Below are 21534 nucleotides of genomic sequence, written 5' to 3'. Positions count from 1 at the left end.
GTCATACAAAATGAACAGGACATTAGTCAGCTATGGGACAATGTTAAGTATATATGACATAATACAAAAATACATATACTATGCAAACACTAATCATAAGAAACGTGAAACCCCAATATTAAAAATGGATGAAATAGATTTCAGGAATATTGGCAGAGATCAAGAACGTTTTGTAATAAGAGGTCCAATTTATCAAGAAGATATAACAATCCTGAATGTACATATGCTGAATGTATATGTCTGTGGTTGACAGGCTAAGTGTTCCCTGAAGATGTCCATATCCCAATCCCCAGAATTTGTGAATATGTACCTTACATGAGAAAGGAACTTTGCAGAGCTGATTAAGTTAAGGATCTGGAGGTGGGGAGATTATCCTGGGTTATCGGAGTACCCAAAGTAAATACAGGGTTCTTATAAGAGAGAGTAGAGATAGGAGAGATCAGAGAATGAAACGTGATGTCAGAAGCAGAAGTCAGAGTCAGAGAGATTTAAAGATTCTACACTGCTGGCTTTGAAGTTGGAGGAAGAAGGGGCTGCTGGCCAAAGGATGCACGTAGTCTCTAAAAGCTGGAAAAGACAGGGAAATGGATTTTCCTCACAAGCCTTCAGAAGGAACTCAGATTGGTGTTGTTTATTTTAGCCCTCTAAGATCTATTTCAGAATTGTAACCTACAAGACTGTAAGGTAATTTTACACGTTTTAAGGCACTGTTTGTAGTAATTTGTTACAGCAGCAATAGGAAACTGACATAGCATGAAATAATAGAGATTGTAAAATAGGAAGCAAAAACTGAAGGAACCAAAGGGAGAAATAAGTTCACAATTTATAGCTGGAGATTTTAAAATTTCTCTCTCAGTGATTGATAGAACAATAGGCATAAAGTCAGTAACTATATAGAAGACTGGAAAAATGCTATCAACCAATTTGGTTTTAGGATTTTCTATGTATAACATGTCATCTACAAATAGTGACAGTTTTACTTCTTCCTTTTCAGTTTGGATCCCTTTCATTTCTTTTTCTTGTCTGATTGCTATGGCTAGGACTTAAAACTAGTGGCAAGAGTGGGCATCCTTGTCTTGTTCCTGATCCTACAGGAAACTCTTTCAGCTTTTCACCATTGATTATGATGTTAGCTGTGGGTTTGTCATATATGGCCTTTATTATGTTGAGGTATGTTCCCTCTATGCCCACTTTCTGGAGATGGTGCTGATAACATAGATGTATAAATTTATTAAAACTCATGAAGCTGTATACACCTATTATCTGTGTATTTTACCGTATGTAAGTAATACCTTAATAAATTTTTAAGTACGAAAATAGTGATTGATTTCAGCACCTAAGTATTTTCTCTTCTTTTACTTTTTACATGTGGGGGCTTTTAATGTTGAAGATGATATTATATGGAATTAGTTTGCTTTCATTTAAAGGTTGCTATTCTTGATATAAATTATGAATGAAGTAAAATAAACCAAAGAAGAAAACGTGGCCTAGGAAAGGTCTATATTTGTATCAACATAAAAACACATGGACAAATATGAACAAACCTTACTATTAATGCTAGAGGCAGAAGTCAAATAGATAAGTATTTTAGCCTATTGTTCCTCAGAAATAAAATATACTCATTGAACCCCAGTAAATTCCTATTCTGCTCTCATTGTTGTAACAGGTATACAGAGGTGAGAAATAAACGGGTAAGAAAAAAGGTTTGGTGAGCTCTGAGATGATTACTGAGGTCCATGTTGGTTTTCAGTTACCTTTTCTAAATCAAGTCTTCACTCCATTGACTGTGAAGGACCCTGACCTGAACCTGAGGTAATTGATGGAAATCAGGAGTAAAGCATTTAAAATTGAAAGGGGTTGTATTCTTATCTTTAAAGACAGTGAGCAGGAAGGCAGGCTGCTCCTAGGTGATGAAGAACTCTAAGAATCTATAGAAAGAATTTTGGAAACTTTAAAGGAGAAAAAAAATAAATAAGTTGAACTCTGAAAACTACTGAAAGAAAGGAAAGAAAAAGTCATTTTTATCCTCCATGACAATATACAAAAATTGATAACATAACATAGTCAACAAATTTAGAAAATGGTGACATACCTTTTCTCATTCAGATTTTAATAAATGTTTTTATGCATACCTACATAGTTGTATTATATAAATAAATGTAATCAACTCAGTGGTTGTTTTTGTTGCATGTGTGTTTTATTTTCAGGCATGCTTTTCCCCCTCTTTTCTTGGCTCTCCTCAGCCCCATCTCCTTCCCCACAGATCATCTCCCTCCATACCTAACATATATTAACAAATTAATATGTATCCTTTCATATTTTTCTCTGTTTTCATATAAATTTTGTGTTGTTCGTGAAATTTTTTATTGATTTACAGAAATGAAATCCTATTATAAATGCTTTTTGGTGTATTGTTTTTCTTGCTGTACTATATTTTGATGCTGGATATTCAGCCAAGTCAAGCTGATGTGGGTTTCATTCATTCTTTTCAATAACGGAAGAAGACGATGTATCATAATTTTTCAACCATTTTCCTAATGACATACATTGGATTTCATAGTTTTGTTTACCATTTTTGTTTATGTCACTATGAAAAATGTGGCTATCTTTATTTTTAATAAATAATGTAAGCCTACTTTCCAAAGGGGTTTTGCATTTCATGTTTTCACCAGCAATATACACTTTCCTTTGCATTCCTGTCAGCAAAATGTGTTATAGTTCCTTATCACATTTAAGCCTGATAGTTGTCTTCCAGAGGGTCAAGAACTATCATGGACCTGAAATTTTACGTTACTTGCAAGGTAACAATTTATCTTGCCAAAATTTCCTGAATGCCAGCAGAAGACATGAGACGCCTGGGTCAGAGGTAGAGACCTTTATTACAACACAATGAAGAGAATAAGCATCATGTTAATGTCTGTTCCCCTTGCCCCCAAGTTTCTCGAGGTGCTATGGACTTAATTGTGTCCTTCATTCGTGTATTGAAACCCTAACCACCACCACCACCACCCGCCCCTGCATTGTGACTGTATCTGGAGATAGGGTCCTTAGGAGGTAATTAAGTTTTAATGAGGTCATGAGTTTGGTGTCCTAATGTGATAGGACTTAAAAGAAGAAGAGTGATCGCTTTCGCTCTCTATCATGTGAGGATACTGTGAGAAGGTGGTCATCTACAAGCCAGGAAGAGAGCTCTCACCAGGAACTAAATCTTCTGGCACCTTGACCTTGGACTTCCTGGCTTCCAAAAGTGTGAGAAATGTATTTCTTAGGGTTAAGCCACCCAGTCTGTGATATTGTATTACGGCAGTATGAGCAGACTAAGCCAAGAAACCCAGGCAGATACCGTGCACCCACTGAGTTTACATCCCAGTTGAGCAACCTCAATCTTTAGGAACCCAAAATGTTTACAATGGACAGTGAAGTCTGGCCCTTGCCCCAAAGGTCATCATTATCTTTATTATACTGGACAGTAAACAATCTTGCCCTTTGCTCTGAAGCAAGACACTGTCTGTCTCTTCCAAGGCTGTTCTCTATACAAGCATCCTTGAAAAGAATGTCTGGAACAAAAGGGCAATTTTGTGTCGCTCTGAACTCCTGCAGAAATATCAACACCCAAAACAAAGTTGTCATGATTATCTTATGACTTGGTCCTTCAATCTCTTTCTGTCTGTTACACTCTTCTTTATTCTGTCATACATTCAATATACTGTCTTTAACAGGTATCTAACTTTAAATTTATTGTACATGTTTAACACCTTTTTGAGATGTCTCTCTCACAAGCTACGTCCTTACTCATTATCTCTACTTAACATAGCTTGTGAATTTTGCCTGTATCTCATACCCTGCTCTCAGTGTTTAATGTTTCTTTTGGTTTTCATCTATCCCATTTTTTCCCTTATCTTCTATAGCAGAATTGAATATTTTTAGATAATATAGAAAATTCATATTACATATATGTTCAGGATTTTTGGAGGGGGGTGAGGTATTAGAAAACTTATATTTCTGTTAGGTGCTGATAATTCCTCATAGGGCAATGATACTTTTATAGGATTTTTTCCCAATTTCTGGAAGAGTGTCCACTTTTTTGTTCTTATAATACATTCCTTTTAAAGTGAACCAACTAATAAATTTTTCGTACTTATGAGAGGTCATTTTAACCACCCTCTCCAGGAACAGTAAATTTTGCTAACCTTGATTATGGCCTCACTGAATGCCCTTACTAGGAGCTGAGACAGAGTTCACTATTTTACAAAGTCTAGAGATCTCTTTTCTGTTTAGTTTTGAAACTAATTGTGGAAGCAAGGAGTGGGAGATAAGGAATAATTTTCAGCAGAAATAGTTAATTTCATCATTTATTCATTAAGTATACGTTCATTCAGTTATATAATGTACTAGGTACTCCAGGTTTATATGAATTAGTAATACATATGTCTACCTAAGGAAATTTATTGTCTGGTAAGGGATACATCACAAATAAATGGAATTTGTACTAGGCCTGTGATAGCAGAAAAGAGAGAATTGTTGCATCTGCTTGGGAAGTCAGAGGTTTTACAAAACCTTGGCTTGGCCTTTAAGGATGAGAGTTTCACCGTGGAGGAAGTACTAGGTAGTGGCTTAGAGCACAGTGTTAGCAGCCAGATAGACTTGGCTATACCACTTACTAGTTATGTGATATTGACTAAGTCATCTAACCTCTCAAAGATCATTTCCTCATTTATAAAATGGTGAAAATATCTATTTCATAATGCCATTTTGATAATTAATTGAAATAAAGCTCTTAACATAGATCTTGGCATATAGCGAGCTCTAATTAAATTGTATTTGTTGCTGCTGTTGCTATTACTGTCTACTACTGCTGTAATACAAGCACCCTCACCACCTCCTCTACCAAGCTCATTAAGAGTTTGCTTTCCAGATAAGACCACCAACACATGGAAGGCATGTAAGCATGAAACAGCATAGCATGGTTGAATCAGTGTATGTTGTGTGACATGGTTGGAACATGAAATATGTCTGAAAATATTCAAATATGATGAGGACTTGCTCTAAAGTAGATTTCAGTGTGCATGACCAAGAGCAGATGGATGTAAGTGCTGATAGGGAGATAGAATCTATTGAACTTGTTGACTGAGAGATGAGTGAGGTCAAAAGGAATGATATGTAGGCATTAGGATGACTCAGATTTCTGTGTGGTTTTTGTGATTCTCTTTAGCAAAATAGTGTGTAATGGACTAATAATGGTAGCTCCTGAGGGGACAATAATGAGTTCATTTTTGGATATGTTGAATTTGACAATTTAGAGGATATTGTTGTGGAGTTATCTAGTAAGTGGTTGGATAAGAGTCCAAAACTGTCCTCTCCATGTAGAGGTAATCACCTCTAATGTCTTATCAGTAGATTCTAGCGCTCCTGTGTGGTTTAGTATTAGAAGCAGTGGTCATGGATGAAATCCCTCACTGTAAAATGAGAGGGCTGAGAATTCAGCCACCCTTCTAAAATCCAAAGAATGTCAAATTGGAATACACAAAAAAAGGAAACTGGTGTAGACATTCTTGAGAAATGTTAAGGGACAGTTGGGTACATTCAGGGATAATTTGTGAAAGTGCAGGAGTGGGAAAACTTCTCTTGGTAGTTCAAGTTTATTTTATAGAGTATCCATTAATGTCTTAAGACAAAGAAATTACATAAATAAGTGAGACTGCACCTTGGATTTTCTTGTTTTATAAGGCTTTTGTCTAGTTTTAATATATGGGTGAGGCTGGCCTCATAGAATGAGTTGGCAAGTATTCCCTCCTCTTTAATATTCTAGAAGAGTTTGTATAGCATTGGTACTGTTTCTTCTTTAAATATTTGTAGAATTCACCAGTGAGGCCATCTGGCCCTGGAGTTTACTTTATGGGGAGATTTAAACTACCAATTTGATCTCTTTAATAAATATAATGCTATTCATGTTATGTTTCTTCTTGAGGGGGCTTTGGTAGTTTGTGTCTTTCAAGAAATCTGTCCATTGATAAAAATTGTCCAATTTAGTGGTATAAAGTTATATGTAATATTCGCTTATTCTTCTTTTAGTCTCTGTGTAATCCATAGGGATGCTTTTTCTCTTCTGTTATTGATAATTCTTGATATCATTCTTGATTTTGGTAATTCGTGTCTTCTCTCTTTCTTGCCTGATCAGTCTGGTTAGAAGTTTATGTATTTTATTGATCTTTTCAAAGAGCCAGTGTTTGGTTTCACTGATTATTTTTTCTCTATTTTTTGATTTTCTGTTTCATTGATTTTCATTTTCATTTTTATTTCTTTTCTTTTGCTTACTTTGGGTTTAATTTGCTCTTATTTTTTCTAGTTTTTTTAAGGTGGAAGCTGAATCATTGATATGAGACCTTTTTTCCTTCCCACTCATATAGGTGTTTAGTGCTAGAAATTTCCTTCTAAGTACTACTTTAACTGCCATTCCACAACTTTTTATATGTCGTGGTTTCATTTGTATTCAATTCAAAATACTTCCTAATTTTTTTCTCAGACCCATGGGTTTACTTAAAAGTACACTATTTCGTTTTCATATTTTGGGAATTAAAAAAAAAATCTTTCTGTTACGGATTTCTAATTTAATTCCATTGTTGTCAGAAAATATACCTTTATATGATTGGAATTAACTCAATTTATTGCAACTTGGTTTTTGGCTCATAATGTGCTCTTTGTAAATGTATTTTCTACTGTTGTTGGATGGAGTGTTCTATAGATGTCAGTTCATGTTCAGTGTTCTTGTTCAAGTATTTATCCTTACTGATGTGCCATCTACTTGCTTTATCAATTATTGAAAGGGAAATGTTGAAATCTGTTTATAATTGTGGATTTGTGTATTTCTAGTTTCGGTTCTCTCAGTTTTTGCTTTCATATATTTTTTAAGCTCTATTATTCAGTTCAGAAACCATTAGGATAATTATGACCTCTTGATGAAATGATCTGTTATTATTATGAAATGACCCTCTTTATTCCTATTAATGTTTTTTTGCTCTAAAATCTACTTTGTCCAATTTGATGTCTTTTACCAATAATTCTATCATTTGTGTCAGTTGATTAATTAATTTCTCTCCTCATTATGGGTTATATTTTCCTGATTTTTTTTCAGGCCTGGTAATTTATGAATTGAGTACCAGCTGTTGTGAATTTTACCCTGTTGTGTGGTGGATATTTTTGTATGCTATAAATATTTTAATCCGTTTTTCTAAGATACAGTTACGTACGTTGGAAATGGTGTGATCTATGTGGATCTTGCTGTTAAGGTTGGTTAGGCAGGACCAGAGCAGCATTTAGCCTAGGGCTAATTTTTCCCCTTCTACTGAGGCAAATCTCTTCTGAGTACTCTAACCAGTGCTTGATGAATTATGAGATTGTTTTTGGCTCTGGTTGTGTGAGCTCTGCATATTGTTCCCTGTAATTTGGGGGAATGATTCTCAGGTTGTTTTCTTAAGCTGATCAGATCTCACCTGAAGACTGCAGATCTCAGGAGCTCTGCTACTTTTCAGCTTTCTCCAATCTGCTACTCTATCTTGCAGTTTTAGCCCCCTTGGTCTCATAGTACTTCAAGCTGTTTTCTCTGTTCCGAGAGACCACTATGTTCCTGCCTGCTCTGGGGCTTGCAGAGTCTCCTCTGGCAGAGACCTGGGGCAGTAGGTGTTGTCACCACTTTTTTTTCCTGTCTCTCAGAGATCACTGTCTTTCACTGCTTGGTGTTTCATCTCTTAAAAACAATTTTTTCCACATGTTATATCTGTTTTAAATATTTTTTGTGTGCAAGGGTAAATCCAGTCCCTGTTACTCCATCTTGGTCAGAAGTTGAAATATGCTGACCCTTGAATTTAATTTTTTTTTTAAATGCTGTGTTGTAGTTTTCCTTTTCATTTTTCTGTCCTTTTTTGCTTTGTGCTATGTTTGTGTTCATGTGTTCCCAGAGTCTTAGACTGTATGTAGTTTGTGAGGTTGGGCTGACTCTCCATCCATCAGTCAATGTCTTCCATGTTCCTGGCACCATGTTTGGTATATGAATAGAAAGATGACTAACACCAGTGGCCTAATCTCAAGAAGCTCCAGGAAGTAGGAACTCCAATCTAGTGAGGGTGTGCAGTGTTATTGAGTTATGCAATGAAATGTTAACCCTCAAATCTTATTTAAATAGCACTCATAATGTTTTCTGTAATATAGGTCCTTTAAAAAAATAGCTTTTTGGAAGATTATATCTGAAGCTGAATATGAGCACAGTACTTAGTTTCATACTCTAACATGGAAGCAAATAAGAACCTATACTAGTCATTTATAATTGACTCCAGCTAAACAAGATGAGTACTTAATAGGAGGAAGAAAGCTAAAAAAATGAAGTGGAAAAGTATTTCCCTCTAACTAGGAAGAAAGTGTCCTGATTTTAGCATCAAGTTCTAATGTAGCTTTTTCCTTTTCCTTTTGCTTTTTATTTCTGTTCTCTGTTGTGTTTGAAGAACAAAAGCAAATTTCTTGAAGATAAACAAAGGTTTTCCCTTTAATTAGTTTAAATAGGTTAAATAGGTCACCAGAGACTCTTCCAATGACTAAACCATGTTGTATCTGCTACAAAGAGATAAGTAGTCAAGCTACAGGCTGATATTACTCTAATTTAAAGATTTGGTTCCTGGATGTAGGGAGGGCGTTTGATACCAATCTGAGATTGAGATTGAGTTCATAAAGTAAGAATTGGCATTGAGAAGAAAGATAGTTTGTGTCCATTGCTTGTTTTAAAAGTATATATTATAGAATATTCCAGCACATTTAAAATTAGGTGGTTTTTTATTAGTGCTGATTTAAATTCAACTCTTTGTTCAGGAATAGAAAACTCATGACCTTAGAGAGTCAGTGTGCAGAATAATAGCTAAAAGCATTTTGTAACTTGAATTCAGTGACAATAGCATGTCATTCTCACAAGTTTTTGAGAAGTAACTAGGAATTTTTCCAATCTAAATGGAAAAGTTATAAGGTATTATTTATATTACCATTTCTTCATATCATACATGTAAGGGAAATTAACTATAAATATTTTTAAAGAAAAAATAATATGGATATTGTTAGCATAAAAAATGCAAAAGTGATCGTGGGAGTAGAAATTTAGGCAGACTGGTATTAAACCATTTGGGGGAGAAAATAGCTAAACTAGAGAAATGTCTTTTTTGACCTTTTTCTAATTTTGAATATAGATTAATGCATAAATTAATGCATGTTTATATTTAATTTACCTCAATAAAATGAAGGGTATTGGTCTAATGATTGTTTTCTCAAGGCATTTGAATTAGACAAAACTCTTTACTGGATAAAGGTAATAAAAACTTGATAAGGTACCAGACTGTATATTTTTTAGTAACATTTTTACTACTCCAAAATATTTAAAATTTTCTTTGTACAGATTTCAATGTTATTTCTGTACCTCTATACTAAAATCATATGGAACACTTCACATCTTGTTCATGGTAAAACTGACATTGTGGCTTTATTTTTATTATATGTTTATCTTAAAAGGTACGTCCAAATCCAAGTGTCTCTATTTTATAATTCAGGTACTTATCTAAGTTTATTCTACTCTTTTTCTGAAAACTTAATACCTAGCTCTTTACTTTATGTACTGTTACGAAAAATAAAGTAAGATGCATTCATGTTGCTTATTATTCTTCCTTATTAACCTTTTGTGGTGTATCTGGGTTCTTCTTTCAAAAAAAAAAATCAGATTGGAGATATAGTTTAAATTTTTAAAAATCTAAAAATTATTTAGCTGGTGGATAAAAACCTTCTTTGTTCTGCTTATACATTATTATATTTGGCGTTTGACTCATTAGGATATATACTAAATGTTAGTTCAATAAGAGGTGGCTTTATGATACATCATTTAGAATGCAAATTATTTTTAAGCTGAAGAATATTGAAAATAAAACAGAACCAACTGAGTCTGAATTATTTACAGGCCAAGGGCTTAAAAGTGCACTACTCCGGCACAAATATTAAATTATGAAATGGGAATTTCAGTTTGCCATAAATCTGTCTGCCATAGCAGCTTAAAATAAAATAGTTTTACCCATCTAAAGCAACATCAATTTGCCAGTCATTGCTTTAGGTATCAAAGAGTGTTCTGTGAAAATATCAATATCATTGGTTAATATAAATGAAATTAATTTTTAAAGCTGGGCTAAAGGTTGACATCTGAAAAATTGCATTACTTTGCAGAAGAGAAATTTCTGTCTTCTAGTGAAATTTCAGGTCATGAGGGCAAGTAATTTTCACAATCTTCAATGGGAGCCAGTGAAATATGAACTTCATTGTCACCTAGCCCTAAAGCGATAAGATAAAATGAGCTGATACATCATTTGCTGTGGTTTTATCATCTCCCTCAGTAATTGGAAGAGAAAACCTAAGAGTGTATGTGTTTGTATGCTCCCCTCTTGCTCCTCCCAGCTGCCCCATCATCCACTCCCAGGCTAAAACCACTTTAGCCCAATCAATACAGAGGTCACATAGCATTTTATTTATATATTTAAAATTTTTCATACTGACTAAGCTGCCAAATAGAACATTAGAGTAATGAATATGTTTAATTGAATTTTTCACCCATGAAAATGCTAAGAATACTGTACTGCATCATAGAACTAGTAAGCAGAAGGAGGAAATTTACTATATAGATGAAAAATATCAAATGACTCATAATTAACTTAAAAGGTAATTTTCTCTGTATTCATAACTTTTATACTTTTGTTGTCATTGTTCTGTTCTTTTCCAAGTTTGGGGACATTCTATGTGTTCATGGATATATATTAAATAACAAAATTACCATCTTAAAATTTCTACCAGAGTCAAGTATATGCCATTTTTCAATTCAAAAAGACCTCTAAGTTTTGTTTTAAGAATATATCTTTAAAAACTTTACTAACATTTATATAGTTGATGATGAAGTACATCCTTAAACCAACTGGAATTCAGTATTAGAATAAATTTAATGCTGTGCTTTGGTATCAAGCTTCAGAGAAAATTACATGCAGCAAAATCCAAAAACTATGTTAATAGTAGAGTGGTACAAATTTAAAATACTCGATTAAAATTACTTTAAACTGTTTTGGTAAAATTGCAATTATCGTAAATAAAACATATTTGCACATGTATTTAGTGGTGAGTTGATAGACTATTTTTAGACTAGTGTCTATTTCTTAACATGTGTTTTCATTTTAAATATATTTCAAATATTTACTGTTTTCCCATGTTAAGGTATAATCCTTGTGACTAATTTATAATTATGTTCCATGAAAATGGGATATGAATATTTTCTATCTGTGGTATCATTATTTAACTGATGGCATGATTAGTTTATATTTTGTATGCTAAGTTTAAAATGTTTTTCTTCATGTTAAATATATATCCATATACTTTGGAAATGGTTTTGTTTTGAAATTTTAAGTACTATTGTTTGTATATTTTATCTAATTTTACTTTTATTATTGAATTCTTCAGAAATCAGTGTGGAATTCTCTGAAAGAGTAAAACCTCTCCAAAAATTGGTGAATATTTGGGACTAAGATATGCAGTGCTAGCTGTAAACAGTAAGAATAGTGTTTTTAAAAACAGTTTTATTGATTCTATATGTACAGACTCCCATGTAAATATTTCTTATTTTTGAGGTTAAAACATTTGATCACTTTTTAATATCTTTCCCTTTAAAAAGAATTTGAAAACATTTTAAATTTATTGAGGGTAGATTTTGAAAACAAAACCTTTTTTTACTTAAGTGGAACAAATATGGCTATATTTTCAGAGACTATTTTAAATCTATTTTTTGAACATACCTAATATTCAGTAAATAAGAGTATCTTGCAGTTGGGCAATAAATGCAGGTTTCTTTTTTATTCTTTCATGAGAATGAGAAAGCAGAAGAAAGTGTTACTTGGATAAATTCATTAGCTTTTCAAAATGAATGGTTAAAGGTGAAAAATACTTTGCTTTCAAGCCAATTAATGCAACAGGGTGAAGAAATTTTACCACGTATTCATAGTATACTATTTGAAGTGTAGAATAAAAGCTGTGTACTATTCAGGCAAAATAATAAATCCTTTTTCAGAGTCACAATTTTCAGATAAAAATTTTAAAGAAAATATGTTTGATATTTTTAATGTAAAGAAATAATATATATGCTTTTATATGTGTGTGAGTATATATATACATGTATATATTAAATACTGATTTCTTTTTTTCCTCTCTACAACCTTATGTCAACATTTAACCAATAAACTATCTTTGTTCAAACAAATTATTAAAATATGAAAGTTGAATTCACTAATAATAATACTAACGATATGAAAACAAGGTGGTAAACATTCAGAGAGAGTGCTGAGGGCTTAAGCTTTCAAGCTATTCAAGACTTGTGGTCATAACTGCAGAGCAATGGTAATGATACGGTTTCCATAGCAACTGATTCATTGGAGGGCTAGACCTCTGTCTAGGGTGCTGTCAGTGTATGTAGAGTTTCAGTGAACAGAAAGTCCCAAAGAAGGGTCTGCTTCTACCTAATCCAGTTTTAATTGAACTCTAGAGACTTTGAAGTGAAGCCTCAGACCAGGAATATACCAGTCCAATAAGAAATAAACCTCTTGCTGAGCTAGGCCTCAGCTGCTTTTCAGTACTGACACCTTTTCCTAATGAATACTTAAAAGAAATGTTATTATATCAATTTCAGCTAGTAATTCTGTTAGTTAAGAGATTCTTTGTTTCTATTTTAAATCCCACTATCTTGACCATAAGTGTAGAATTTCATTTGTTACTTTTTTTTAAAGTCAGTTTAATTTTTTGTGTGTAAGATTTTAAATTTTGATAGTTTTGGCAATTTAAATAATTTTCTGTCTCTCCTCCTGTTTCTTTTTCTCTAAGTTTTAAAACACTACTTTACCTGCTTATATTGAACTCTGATTGCACACTGTCATACATTCAGTATGATACCATTGATATCAGGTTTGAAAACATGTAGAACAATTCTGGATATTATTTGCGGATGTATATGTACTAATAGTATAAAAACTTACATGGGAATGTTAAACCTCAAAACACGGATAGTGATTGGCTCTGATAAAGGAGGAAAATGGGATCAGGAGGGGTTATGTATGGGAATTTCAACATTATCTGTAATGCTCTATACGTTTTTAAAATATATAGGACAGTGTGGCAAAATGTTAGGATTTTCTAAGGTTCAGTAATGGGTATGTGGGGCTTGTCATTTTCTGTAATTTTGCATATGTTTGACATTTGGTAATAAAACAAACTTTAAAGGACCATACCACTTGCTATATTTCAAGTATATATATATATATATATATATATATATATATTTTTTTTTTTTTTTTTTTTTTTTTTCCGGTACACTATTCTCTTACTGTTGTGGCCTCTCCCGCTGTGGAGCACAGGCTCCAGATGTACAGGCCCAGCGGCCATGGCTCACGGGCCCAGCCGCTCCGTGGCATGTGGGATCTTCCCAGACCGGGGCACGAACCCGTGTCCCCTGCATTGGCAGGCAGACTCTCAACCACTGCGCCACCAGGGAAGCCCTCAAGTATATTTTTTAAATAACTATACTGCTTAAAAGAATGGGATGTAAATTGAACTTTTTGATTGATTGCAAAACGATTACATGAAAAATCTTGTAAGAGTGTTTTAGTATACTTCTGCTAGTAATTGGAATAGTCTAGAAAATAATTAAATCTTTAGTTGCATGAACATGATCTTGCAATGATTGGCATCACCATTATGAGCAACAATACTTGTTATATAGCTTTATAGTATATGAGGTAGAATTTTCAGACCAGTGTGTGATATTTTTAGTGTATGACAGAGCTTAAAGCCTAATAATGTTTTGTTGTTTATTTTTGTTTGATTTTCCTCTTTCACTTTTAACACAAGTACAGGAAAACAAGTGTAGTTGATTAAAATTTCTGATGAGTTGAGTTCTAATTTAACGAACATTTAAACCCTTTTTTAGAAATGTGACAATGTAGTATATAAGTAAGCTCTGGACATTCAGATTAGAAAACCTGGGAGGAGGCCAGACTGCCACTAACTTCCCAAGGGACTTTGTGTTAAGTATTTATCTTGTTTAAGTCTCGTTTTCCTTATTAATAGTTGGATAGATTGGGCTACAAGTGTTACAGAACATGTATTGGATTCTCTACTACTTGATAAGTTAAGTATGGCAAACTCAAATACCAATGGAAACTAGACAGATAGTAAATGAGTGAATGAGTGGAGACTGTTTCAAAACCGAGAGTGCATGCCAGTTGTACTATGTGGCGTATATAGATCTAGGTTTGACAGATGCTCCAGTTTTTCCTGAGAAACCAGAAATCTGAATATTTATGTAAATAACCATTTTCTCAAGTATTTTCAGTTACTTGAAATTTTGGGAAAATACCATACGGCCCCCCCAAAAATTAATGGGGATCATATATGGAATTCTGGTTGCCATTCATTGATTCATTTAATCATTCAAAAACATCTACTTTGTGTCAGACCTTGTTCTAGAAGATGGAAATAGAGTGCATTCAAAGCCTTTGGTCTAATAGAACTTAGATTCTAACATTCTAGTGCTGAAGAGAGGCAATAGACAAGCAAGGAAATATTGTAATTTCTGGTGGTGATAAGTGTTACGAAGGAAATCTGATGAGTTTGGGGTGGGATGAGGCAGTAGTGGCAGAAGTGGGGTTTAGATCCTGTGGCTTCTCTAAGGAGGTGACATTTGAGCAGAAATGTGACTGTGAGGGTGAGCCAGCCATACAAAGATCTGGGAGAAGAACATTCCAAGCAGAGGAGAAAGCAAGTATAAAGGCCCTGACGAAGAATGAGTTGGGCTCATCAGACAGTCCCAGATGTAAGGCTTTATAAACAGTTATAAAGAGCTTCAGAGTTGATTATGCATATAATGCAGAGCCACTGGATGGTATTAAATATATGAGTATATGATCTGATTTATACTTTAAAAGTTATATTTTTTTGGCTCCTCTGGTCATAGTAGATTCTCCAGGTAAGATTAGAAGGAGAGAGACCAGTCAGGAGGCCACTGCAGACTCTGGAGCCTTGGAGCTACTGGTTGTGGTCGCAGAAAGGGGTGCATGTGACCTCTGGTTTAAGAAACTATTTTAGAACTGATGTTTTGTCCTCTCTTTTTCTCCTAATTTCTCTTGATCTTACTTATATAGGTATTGATTGTATGAAAGAGATAGTAGGATTTTCTCTATCACCTGTTTTAAAGCTGAGAGTGTGATTAGTTGTTTGGGACTTTGAACTGTTGTCTTGTTTTTTCAAAAACACTGAGCCTAGGAATTGTACCCAGTCTTTCATTTCTAGATTCTGTGGTACCAGAAATAGAATAATTTCTGTAGAAAAATCTAAATACATATTTAGTGAGTTAAATAAGGTTGCTCTCTTTTTTTTTTTCCCAAAAAAATCCTCTGTATTTTGCATTGAGGAATGTAGTTTTTTTACAATTAAGATCTAGAAAATGGAAATCAAAAATGAACATTTACATAGGATACATTCTTACTATTCATTATTTTTCCTCTCTTTGTTTATCCTGTCTTTGTCCTTACAATGCAATATCATAATCAAATGTCATTTTATTTGTATTTTTTAATGGTGGTAACTTTTGAGAAACTTATCTTAGTTGTTTAACTTAATTTGCTGTCACAGATTTTCATCAGTGTTTGATAGCAAATACATCTCATTTTCTTCATTAATATTCTGTGACGTACTAGTGTGGAGAAATTCCAGTTCTGGTTTTCATTTAACACCTTCATAATTAAGCTTTTGAAATGAACTTTTTAAAAAACAAAACTTGAATAACAAAGCAACAAAGTGGCTTAGGACTAAAGACAGGATTACTTTGAGTTGGCAAAGATTCTAAGCCATTGCGTCTGTCACATGGGATGACAAGAATTGTAACAAGTCACTCTGACAACCTCCTACTCCATAGAGAGATTATGCTGAGTTCATTCGCAGGTTTGTGTTTAGCCTAGCTGACAAGATGATACTTAACCTCTCATAAAGTCAGTCTTTGTGCTTTCTGAATGAGTGACTGTTGCCTTAACAGTGACCTTATAAGTGTGATTTTTTGAAGTTATGAACTTAAATTTGTAATTTTAAAGTATGCAAATGTATTTTTGGATATGTTATATTATATGAAACTGAATTTTATATGTCATCTGTTAGCATGTAGGACATTCTTTTGAGGTCTTTTTAAGGGTTGTCTAAAATTTTGCTTTCTATAATATGGCTCAAAAATCAATCAATCAGTATTGCAATATGTATTTCCTGAAAAGCAGTAGACTACATCATTGCTTTAAAAGGCACCCAAATATATTTATAAATAGATGTGTTACAGTTTTGTTCTGCTTTTTCATTTAAACATCTTTTTTCATGAATTGCAATCTGTTTTCTTAGTCACCCTCCAAATTATTTCAATAACTATTCAGTTCTTAGAAATTATTTTTCTTAACAGGGACTTTTCTGTTTTAATTGGGGGGAAGAACAAAAAAATTCTATTGTTACTTACTCTGGATTCTTTTTTTCCTCACTAGATCCTGGCATATACAGAAGGGCTGCATGGAAAATGGCTGTTCACAGAGATACGATCGATCTTTTCTCGTCGTTATCTTTTGCAAAATACAGCCCTGGAGATCTTTATGGCAAACAGAGGTAATACGTTGCAGACGTATATTGTTACAAAGCTAAGCTCCATCTCCTTAAGATTTCATTTTGAACATACCATATTGTTTCCATTTAGACAGAATTTTGTAGCCCACTCTCTGTCCTATGACCTCTTTTTGAACCACGTGCATCTTCATGGTTTTTCCTCCTTTGGTCACTCTTAGAAATATCTGTAGTAATTTATTTTTCTGGCCAAATCACAAATTAGTGCAGTGCTTTATAAATATGGGGGATAACTACCCATTTAATCAGTCGTAGAGTTTTCATATTGCTCTGATGCTTAAACTCCTTCTGGAAGGTGGTTGCATTTCAAGAGGGGAGAGGGTAATCAAATGATTCATACATTTATTTAATTTTTTGTCTAATCTGTTGCCATTTATAAAGGGACCATCAGAAAATGGTACTGACCTGTCCTGGTTGCTTTGTATTACATCATTCTTGAAAGAACTAAAATTCAATTTGTGGGTTTAGAATTGAACTTGGTGAAATTCATTAAGACAAAAAAGAGAGACAAGGTGAACTTGAAGGAGAAGCATCATTGGGTATGAGGGAGACATACAAGGAGAATATGTGAAAGCTTGTGATTTACTGTACATACTCATTTCATTTAAATAGATTTGTTTTCTTATTTTCTCTTTCTATAATCTACAAGTGATCATTTAAAAAATCTACACATAATGTATATTCCATACATACTTGCTTTTTTAATGAAATCATGTGTTTTGGGAATGCAGATTTTTTTAGGAAAAGATGCTTTTACCTTCCATATTTGGTCTTCTCCCACACACATACCTCTTTTTCTAATGTAAACATTATTCGTCCAGGCAAATAATCAAGTGAATGTTTCACACTTTAGTTCAGTCTGCATTCTTGCTGTCCCAAAGGTGTTTCGACCTTACAATATTTATACTTGCTCATCTTCATTTATTTTCCTTCTTTGAAATTTCTCATGCATCCTTGCTTTGCATCTTTGTTTTTCTATTGCCTTTCCCTCATGGCCTTGGTCACCTGCCATAACCTGAGTTTTTCCTTTTTTTTCCCCCTGTATTCAATGTAATAGTGGATATGTAAGAAAAGCATATTAAAAAGTTATGTTGGATATGTATATGACAGTTCTAAATATATTTTAGGTGTTCAGTGAATGATCATATAATTATTTACCTAAAACATGTTATAAAGCCTGTGTTTAAAAATTGCACTAACTCTGATAAAATTTTTTGGCTCATAGTATTTTTTTAGGCTAGGTGGAGAAGAAGGGTCATCTTCTAGATGAGTACTTGTAGATTATTTATGGTTCTGATACAGAAGTTAATATAATTAAAATTTCAAGACTAACCAAATTAATATCTTCTAAATTCTCTGTCATGATTTTATGACTTTGTTATTTTTATATTTTTTAAGAAGGATAAAAATTTATAGATGACTGTCATAAATTAACATTTATATGCTGAATATATTTATATATATGATGTACATTTATTGATATTCTCAAAATGTGTAATTATTGAGATAGAAATGATTAAAAAGCATTTAAATTGATTATTGACCAGAGAGGAAAAATTTTTCTTCAGGTCACACATTTTTCTGGTTTATAGGAACATACAAAGCATAAACATGTAAGGATTATAAAGAGAATATTTTTTTAAGCTGTTGATTATTAGTAGTAAGTACAGCTGACAATTTATTAGCTGTATATGTAGACTTTTGGGTATTAGATTGTTAAATATATAATCTTAAAATTTTAAAGGTCTTTATAGAAATTCACAGATATATTTTTAACTTGCTAAAATTCAATTTTGCAAATTCGAAGTTGTAGCAAGATAAAATCTCAACTTCATGTCACATTAATGCAACAATAGTTGTTATTCGTTTTGACAGTATTTAGAGAAGGTACTGTTTGTGGTAGTTCATGAGTAAAATGAGTATCATCACTGGCATATTAATGCTAAAACTTGATATATACTATAATAAAAGTAATACAGTAAGAATTCTATTTAAAAGATACCTGAACTAAGAGTAAACATTTTATTGGACCAAGAAGTCAGTTTTCCAGAAAGAAAATCATATTTCATTCTAACTTTTAAAAACTTATTTTTCCTAGTTGCTATAATGTTCAACTTCCCAGACCCTGCAACAGTAAAGAAAGTGGTTAACTATCTACCTCGTGTTGGTATTGGAACCAGTTTTGGATTGCTTCAAACCAGGTGCTGTTTTATATGTGAAAAATATGAAAAATAATCTATATTAATATTTGTTCTAATTTATTTTGAAATGTATGATCTTCTGTTTTATGCTTCATTGTAAATGATGATTATTAGTGTACTGTTTTGAGTCAACTGAACTTCTGTCTGAAGAAACTAGAAAAAGAGGAACAAATGTAAATTAAACTAATCTGAAAAAAAAATAAACAAAGGCAGAACATTAATGAAAAGGAAAAGAAAAACAATAAAGAAAAATCAATGCAATGAAAAATTGTTTCTCTGAAAAGGTTAATAAGTGTAATAAATATCTATACCGGACTTATGAAAAAAAGAAGATACAAATTGCCAATATCAGAATGAAAGAAGGGGTATCACTACAGATCCTATAGATATTTAAAAAAAATAAGGAAATATTATGAATAAATTTATGCCACTTAGACAACTTAGATGAAATGGGCAGACTCCATGAAAGAGACAAACTGTCAAATCTCACTAACGAAAATGGATAACTTTAATAACTCTACGGAGGAAATTGAATTCGTAGCTTAAAATCTTCTAACAGAAAATTCCTAGCTCAAATGGTTTCACACGCAAATTCTATCAAATGTTTAATGAAGAAGTAATATAATTTCTGGGAACACTCTTACAGATAATAGAAAAGAAGGATAAGTTTCCCAAGTAATTCTGTGAGGCCAGCATTACCTGAATTCCAAATCCACAAAAAGGCATTACCAGGAAAAGGAAACTAAAGACCATCTTGATTGAAAAGGAAGAAATAAAACTGTCTTTATCAGTATATACACATGACTTAATGTGAAATTACCAGGGAAACTGCAAAATTTTTAAAAAGAAGCTATTAGAACTCATAAACAACAAATGTAAAATAGATAGGCAGTGGGAAGCAGCTGCATAGCACAGGGAGATCAGCTCGGTGCTTTGTGACCACTTAGAAGGGTGGGATAGGGAGGGTGGGAGGGAGACACAAGAGGGAGCGTATATGGGGATATATGTATACATATAGCTGATGCACTTAGTTATACAGCAGAAACTAACACAACATTGTAAAGCAATTATACTCCAATAAAGATGTTAAATATATATATATATATATATATATATAAATAGGGGAACAAACCCTCATAAAAGAGTTTAGCTATTTCGTAGCATACATAATTTTATTCCTGTATACTAGCAATGAACAATTGGAAATTGGATATATTTTCAAATATATTCTTAAGACTTGTTCACTGAAAACTATAAACACTGTTTAGGAAAATGAAAGAAACCTAAAAATTGAAAGTTGTACTATACCATGTTCATGAACTGGAAGACTCAATAAAAGTAAGATGTTAGTTCTCTCCAAACAGATCTATAGGTTCAAAGCAATCCTATCCAAAATCCTAAAAGGCTCTTTTGAAGAAATTGAAAAGCTAATTTTAAATTTAAATGGAAATGCAAATATCTAGTATTGCTAAGACAATTTTGAAAAAGAAAAAGTTGGAGGACTTTATCTGATTTTGACTTAACATAAAATTACATTAACTAGTGTAGTCTGGTAGTTTTGTAAAATAGACTTATAGAGCAATAGAATATATTAGTGTCCAGAAATAGGCCCCTTACATAAATGGTCAATTTGATTTTCAACAAAGGTATCAAGATATGTCCATGGGAAAAGATAGTTTCTTCAACAAATGGTGATCAACAATTGCATATCCATATGCAAAAAAAAAAAAAAAACCCAAAACAAAAAAACCCCACCTCATCCTTTATCTCAAAATGTAACACAGAACTCAAAATGTAACATAAATTAACTCAAATTGGGCTTCCCTGGTGGCGCAGTGGTTGAGAGTCCGCCTGCCGATGCGGGGGACACGGGTTCACGCCCCGGTCCGGGAAGATCCCACATGCCGCGGAACGGCTGGGCCCGTGAGCCATGGCTGCTGAGCCTGCGCGTCCAGAGCCTGTGCTCTGCAATGGGAGACGCCACGGCAGTGAGAGGCCCGCGAACCGCCAAAAAAAAAAAAAATTAACTCAAATTAACTCAAAATGTAATATAACCTAAATGTAGGTGCCAAAGTAAAACTTCCTAAAGAAAACATAGGAGAAAAATCTTTGTGACCTTGAGTTAGGCAAATATTTCTTAGATAAGATTTTTTAAAGAATCATCAATTGGCCTTTCAAATTAAAAACATTTGCTTTTAAAAGACACTCTTAAGAAAATGAAACGATATGCTCTAGGCTGGGTTAAAATATTAGTTCAAATTATATGTGACAAAGGATTTATATACAGGATATATAAGAAACTCTTACATTTAATTACAAGACAAGCAATCTGTTTTTAAAAAATAGGTAGAAGATTTGAACAGATACTTCAGCAAAGAATAGATACAAATATTAAACATGTGAAATGATGCCAAACATCATTAGTAATCAAGGAAATGCCAGTTAAAACCACAGTGTGATCTCATGGCACACCTATTAGAATGACTTTTTAAAAACTGATAACAAGAGCTAATAAGAATGCAGAGGGCTTCCCTGGTGGCGCAGTGGTTGAGAGTCCGCCTGCCGATGCAGGGGAGGCGGG

The 21534-nt window shown here is 33.2% G+C and overlaps 1 protein-coding gene across 2 annotated transcripts in view; it reads left to right on the top strand.

Moving 5' to 3' along the window:
* The window catches only part of LRBA (LPS responsive beige-like anchor protein), a 777508-nt gene that overhangs the window by 527334 nt on the left and 228640 nt on the right, over positions 1-21534 (top strand). For both annotated transcript variants that reach the window (XM_007469901.1, XM_007469902.1), the window contains 2 exons: positions 16620-16737; positions 18851-18953. In XM_007469901.1, coding sequence (XP_007469963.1) covers positions 16620-16737; positions 18851-18953 — 221 coding nt within the window. The remainder of the gene's footprint in view (positions 1-16619; positions 16738-18850; positions 18954-21534) is intronic.

This window comes from Lipotes vexillifer, unplaced genomic scaffold (genome assembly GCF_000442215.2).
Source record: "Lipotes vexillifer unplaced genomic scaffold, Lipotes_vexillifer_v1.1 scaffold755, whole genome shotgun sequence".
NCBI classification, from domain to species: Eukaryota; Metazoa; Chordata; class Mammalia; order Artiodactyla; family Lipotidae; genus Lipotes; species Lipotes vexillifer.
The sequence above is the reverse complement of the archived record's forward strand: the minus strand, read 5'-3'. Positions and strand labels throughout refer to the sequence as shown.